The sequence below is a fragment of the Parasteatoda tepidariorum genome, chromosome 2, assembly GCF_982258835.1.
Source record: "Parasteatoda tepidariorum strain Cologne lab strain chromosome 2, Ptep-v5.0, whole genome shotgun sequence".
In the NCBI taxonomy this organism is placed as follows: Eukaryota; Metazoa; Arthropoda; class Arachnida; order Araneae; family Theridiidae; genus Parasteatoda; species Parasteatoda tepidariorum.
The window spans coordinates 35605145-35612025 of record NC_141756.1 but is presented as its reverse complement, the minus strand read 5'-3'; the positions used below and the strand labels follow the sequence as shown (position 1 = coordinate 35612025).

The window sequence follows — 6881 nt, the reverse complement described above, 5'->3', positions numbered from 1 at the left end:
TTTAAAAAATTCTATATCCCAGTTTGTATTTTCTCATTTTCAAAATCGTATATCTAGTTTCATATTCATGTGATTTCAAAATCCATAATTTTTATTCATATTCACGCAATTTTAATATCAACTATCGCATTCTAAGAAGTAAATTTTTTTTAAAAATTAGTTACTATAAAGGTGACTGTTTTTCTAACGACGATTATTAGTATATGTAAATGTTACAACATCAGAGAAACTGGAAGGGAATATATTCAAAACTTACATTCTGTGCTTGCAAAGAAGAAAAAATAGGATTTGTCACAAGATGTTTGAAGATGGACTAACGACTAAATATAGCAAACAAAAGCAATCACTTAAAAAGGGATTTAATTAAGAAAAATTTTGGGAGGGAAAAAGAGTTAATTAACTCATCATCAAAATTTTATTTATAATTGCTGTTATTTATGCTATAAAATGCAAAATTCTTATCAAATAAAAAACAATTATCTAAACAGTTGCTGATTGTCATGTAATTTTTCAAACTAAAATAGCAATTTTTGTATGTTAAGGAGTTACTATATATTTCTACTTCACTGTTATTGATATGTTTCAGCGGACTGTAGTTAGATTAGACTATAATATGAACATAATGATTCGGTCCATTGTTAAGTTTTTTTTTTCAATATAATTTAAAAAGTAATATTACTGATATATTTGCTATAAATCACATAACAGTATTTATTAAAAGAAATGAAATATTAATATATATTATCAGTAGTTTTAATTTTCTAAACCAGGTAGTTTTTCAAGTAGTAATTGTCTCTTATGTGAACTGAGGAAAAATATAATTTCCAGCTTTATTTTTTCAATTGGTAATTTTTTTTTCACTAAATGTTAAGTATCAATGTAATCGTTTTTATAATAATAGATTAGTACACAATTGTATGTCAACACATTATTTATTACCTTAAACTGTCTGGAATTTATTATTAAAGGGTTGCGCTTGCGTAAAATTTACTATCGTGAAAATTCAACTTTTTTGCGTTTTGGCTAATCTCATCCCTGAATATTAAGTTGTGGTAATTTCAGACCTCCCCTGCCCTTTTTAGCAAAAATAATCTCTACTGCTTTTTTTGTATTTTAATTAACTAATTAAAATACAATTTGTTTGTATTTCAATTAGTGTCAAAAAATAGTTTCTAAATATGCTATTAAAAATTTCATTTTTTTTAATTAAAATTTTTATTTATAATTTAGTTACTTCTTAGTTCTGTTCTATATTTGGCATTGAGAATTTTAACTACGGGGTGTAGGAGAATCTTAATGCATGTTTAGCCGAAAATTACATAAGTTTAATTACTTAAAGTGCTTGATAAACCTGTCAATGCTATTATAATCGTTATGTACTCTTTAAATGGCTGGTAACTCGGATGCAATTTGAATCAATTTTATATTAATAAATTTCGGTTCAATCAAAAATGCATTATTGTTTTCCTCCCGTTTTTCCTTTGCATTGATTCAGGTAACTTATGAAGGATGTATTTCTTTTTGTGTTTTGTATACACTGCTCAAATTTCTTATTTAAATGACCAATTTAATATTTTTTTTATAAGAATGTTTATTATACTACTATAATAAGTGTTTAAATAAACTTATTTATCTTTGTAAAAAGAAAAACTTTCCAAACATAAGCCCCTCTTTCCCAAATTTTTAATCCCTTTTTTTTTTAACTCAAAGAACCATTATGATCCCTGTTTTGCATAAAAATAATAAATGTATTTCTCTATGTACATCAATATATTATCAATACAACCTTGTAGTTAATTGAAACAGACATCATGTAACATATTTGGAATATTTAAATTAGTACTCAAAATATCCATTAAAAACAATTCAAAGGTGGTTTATGGAATTTAATTTCACTATTATTTATAAAACAAATTAATGTGAACTAATGTATTCCTAAATGAACTATTTTTTTAAATGTGGTATAATTTCATGTGTACAGAGTACATGTTTTGTGCAATCTATACAAGTTTTATTGCTCTTTTCCATGAATGAAATTAGGTAGATATCCATTCATAAAATATAGCTACTAAATTAATTTTCAGTTACTGTTATGCTACTATAATTAGTTACAAATGCAAACAACAGCAAGACAAGAAATTTATCATCCATACATCATGAATATTTACAAAGTGAATATTATCAGCAAATGAAATAAAGGTCACAACACCAGATTATTATACTGGTTCTAATTAAATGAAAGTAAACGTTTAACAATAAAATCCAAGAAAAACTATGAAGTGTTACTATCGAACACCAGATGGAGCTCTTCTGAAAGCATTAAAATGTTCCATATATTGTTGAACAGTATCAACAGGTGTATAAATTTCATTCATTCTAGATTGTAGGTACTGAGAAGGACATTGCACACTATTTCCCATGAATCCTTGTAACAATTCTCTCATTAAATCCCAACAACTTAGAGGTATAACGCATGGAGTATATTCAACCTAAAAATTATAAAGGAAAAAAAATTAGATTCATCTGAGAATCAAATCAATACATTTAAAATATTAAAAAGTTTCAAACGTGCAAGTCTTCGCGAAATCTTCTGTCTTGCTTAAGGGCTTGAATTAAAAACAGTATTCTTACCTCAACTAAAATTCCACGGAAACTAGGTCCAATAGAAACACTTCCGAGTTTAATCACAAAATCTTGGACTTCAAAACGTGGTCCTTTTGATTCAATTTTTATTGCCTTTTTAGGAAGATATATGCCAGTCATTTTTGCCATTAACATGTCAAACTGAGAATCTGCCATCAAACAAGTTCCAGAATCTAATAACGCAAAACAAGTAACTGGATGCTCACTGTTGTGAATTATATTAACTGCTCGGTTTGGATCTGAAAAATAAAATATATAATTCAAATGAACTTATTTACCAAAAAAAAAATCTTAGCTTATTCTGCTTTACAAATTATTTTTGAAACACAGAAGTTTATTTTAATGAATAAAGAAAGGAAAATTGTTGTTGCATAAGTATTCAGAATATATTATTAAGTGGAAATACAAAAGGAAAATTAAGTAACAAAAATAAATTCTCTTTGAAATCAATACTGGTTAAAAATGGATAGTTGAGGATTCGATAGTACCGTTAACATTACTAATAGTAACAGATATTATTTTAAATTATCATTAGTCATAAAATTATCAACTTCTAAAAATGATAATGTTAATCAATTCAAAAAATGATTTTTTAATCAATTAAATAGTTTAAGAAGCACTAACAGGAAGCCTCAACATCTGTTAAGTAACACAAATTTTAAAAAAGAAGTTTTTTCATTTCTTTATTATTAATATTAGCACATTTTAATATAGTTAAAGCGCAAATTTGATAAACAATTTGGATTTTTTCCAGTTGAAGAAAATTATGACAATCCATTAGGATATAGTTTAATAACTCTAGAGTTAAATCTGCAAGCTTAGAAGCAATAGTTCAAAGTTGTATAAATTAAGTTTGATGGGGGGGGAAACAGGAAAGAACTGGAGAATATCTGGGAGTCACGGAACAGACTATATTCAAAAGATTGTAGCAAACAGAAAAGAAGAAAAAAATTTTTTGACCTGATATTTAGCTCAAAGATAATTGGAAAAACGAGTTGAGTAAAAACGAAGTGTGTTGAAGAAACTTTTACTTACTAATATGTGCAGCAGCATAATAGGTTTCACATTCAACACAAAATGTTCCAGTTTTCACTGCTCCTATTGTTTCTAATCTTTTTTGTAATAACTCTGCTGCTTGCTGGCCACTTTTACCTTCAGGAATAGGAAATTGGTGAATACTAAATAAAAAAAATTAATGCAAAATCAAATCTGGATGTTATTTTTAATTTGACAGAAAACAATTTTGAAAACTAAAAAAATTCCAATCAAGAAAATGGAAAGATTTCCAAGGGATAATTTTGCAGTGTAGCGGCATCTATTCACATAAACGACAATAGCTGAAGTGCCAAAGCAAAAATTTAAAAAATTATGTGTTTAGTCTTTCCGATGGCTGCTAAGAGTTATATAGCACAAGTCTACATTTAACAAGGAAAATTGAATGCTAAAAATGTATAAGAATATACTAGCGAGCATTTTTTCTCGGATTTAACGATTTGTTGACATTTGCCTAGCTCACCCACATGTTAACAAATTAAGAAACATTAATCTTGTTTTTTTGCTTCCTAACTCAACCTAGATTTTGAAGCTTTTTTGCATTTTGGAGATTAAACGCAACGATTTTGCAAATTTTAATCAGATTTAAATCTAATCAATAAGCCATGATTTATTTCATATTTAGGGGCTGCCTTTATGAAATTATTCAAACTAAAATGCCATTAAAAAAGAAATGGCACTTTTTTAAAAAAAGAAATGTATAATGAAACACATGGCGCACATTTACTCTGGTGCTAAATTTTAATCTAGGGAAACCTTGCTAAAGTGGACAAACTTGGCACAGAGAAATAAGTTCCCTATAGAGAGGTATCTACTTTGGAAGAAGACATATGAGAAATATAATGCTGAAAACTATGCTAACTAAATTAATATGATAGTTAAATAAATAAAAAATTCAAAATTGGTAATTTTATTGACATTTATTTAAAATTAATAATATCATTATAGATAAAATTCAAAGATAACTGTCAAAAAATATGATTACTCTTATATTAAGTTTCTAAATAATAAAGCTAAAACATGTAGCTTTGGCACATATTTTCTGCAAAGTTTTTATTATTTGGTTTAGTAGGCATAGCATTTTATCGTAGTATAATTGACATTGCAAATAAAACAATTATTTTTTTACAAAAGACATAATTGTTTGAATGCTATAACTAATTTAATAGGCATCGCTGAAGATTATTTTTCTAGTAAATGAAAACGTATCTTAAAATCAAGAGTATTGTTTCAAACAAAAAACACTTTTTATTTTTACATAACTCAAGAGAAAATTTATTTGGTAACATTTTATTCCATTTTTAGTAGAGGTTGATTAACAGTTATATAGTAAAAAGAAGCATGTATAAATAAAATGGATCATTGGTAACTTAAAACTTAATTTTTACTAGAAGAGGAATTTCTAACTCAATAGCTCAATTTACTTTATTTCATATTTAACTTTATTTTTATTTTTAAGATTTTACTTTATCTTTAAGAGGTACATTATTACTGTTATACAAATATAGACGTGTAAGATTAGGAGAGTAAAAACTTCTGTTCACTGACTATAAGCCAGTCGACTGTACACAATGCTAACCACATTGCCCCAATCATGTTGTTGGTCACGAAATTGCAAAACCAGGAACCCCCTGGCTCACAACAGGCTGTTGGGGGAATGCTCTACTTTATATCTTGTAAAATATTAGTTCAATAAATAATTATACGACTTTTATATTGTCTTGCACTCAGTGTTATAATACTCATTCAGGTAATGAATCTAACTTTTAACAGGTAACAAATAAATTTTTGGCCACTACTCAGAATAAACCAGGTAGAAGATTCAATTTTCGCAGGAAATCTGAACCAGGCAAAATTTCAAGACCTTTCGAATCAACACTAAATATTTTAATGCTTCATTTGTTTAAAGAAATTTGTAAATTTTTTTAACGAATTCTATTTTTTTCTTTTTTGGCACAGATTTGGCTTTTAAAATAATCACCAAAAACAAGAGGGGCAGCAAATTGTAAATTTATACCAAAACTTATCAATAATAAAATATTTGATCAATAATTCTACATCATTAATATTGCTTTAAAAAATAACCGTAGTCAACAAATTTAATCTTTTCTTTGAGATTCACTTCTCTATTTGAAATTTCTGTCAGTAAAAAATGAAAGAGAGAAAAAATTATTCTCTAATTTTTTTTTGGCTGAAGTTAATTAATTTACTATGCAACTTAAAACCCAAAACTGAGATAAAAACAAAGGAGAAATTTCCTTAGAAAATGTTTCATAATATGACAAATCGAAAAATTATTATAATAAATAAAATAAAATATACAATAACTATTCATATGATCAATCAAATAACAGATCGAATAAAACTTAACATACCTCACAACTCCCATGTTAAAGATATTTTTTCAGTAAATAGGTAGTCGAATAAAATTTTATAACTTTTTACTTTTTGTGTATTTTTAAAAAGAAAGTTAAATTATAAAATCTTCATACAACGTAAACATATAAATTTATTAACGAAGCATGATACGAAACTTCTGGCGTTTTGTTTTTGTTACAACAAGAGCGCTTTTTATTTGCAATTTCTTTATGTAAGCTATAAGCTTTTGAAAATGGTATTACGCAGCTGCGTTGAGTTTGTCACTCAAAATGACGCCTCATCCAGTGTCTTTCCTCAAAAGTTGGGGAAGGGAAGGAAAAAAAAAAGCTTCGAAATTGATAAAGACTGTGGTGGTGCCATCTACAGAACTTTTATTAAAATATAAGAATTCTTAAAATGTTACGTCCTTCCTCTGTGTAAATTTGAAACTGAATGCATAGAATTAAGGAAAAGATTGCAAAAAGTATATGTTTAAAATAATCAAAATTATGTCAGTCAATTTCATGCAAAAAATCCCTCCTTTTGTTGTTGATTTTAATCAAGTCTATCTCGTACTGAAGTTAAAAATATAGGCCTGAAATTTTTTAAAGCTTATGAATTTACAACTTAGTCATAAGCTTATAACTCCCTCAAATATGACGGAAAATTTACCTATACTCAATAAATAACACTTCAAATCTGACATTATTGCTCAAACGAATTAGGTCACATGCTTTATATTGGTCACACTGATTGCGTCACTTGTATGCTAGGGTCATATTTTAATTATTGTTTTCATAAAATATTTCTTATGTATTTTTTATTAC

At 26.9% G+C, this 6881-nt stretch overlaps 1 protein-coding gene across 1 annotated transcript; it reads right to left on the bottom strand.

Annotated features, from left to right (window-relative positions):
- Positions 1 to 2126: 2126 nt before the first annotated feature.
- Positions 2127 to 6349, bottom strand: MED20 (Mediator complex subunit 20). Its single transcript, XM_016072353.3, has 4 exons — positions 6072 to 6349; positions 3679 to 3821; positions 2632 to 2882; positions 2127 to 2489 (listed from the first exon to the last, which is right to left on the bottom strand). The coding sequence occupies exons 1-4, from the start codon at positions 6083 to 6085 to the stop codon at positions 2286 to 2288; spliced, it is 612 nt and encodes a 203-aa protein (XP_015927839.1). The 5' UTR covers positions 6086 to 6349; the 3' UTR covers positions 2127 to 2285.
- Between the last annotated feature and the right edge of the window lie 532 nt (positions 6350 to 6881).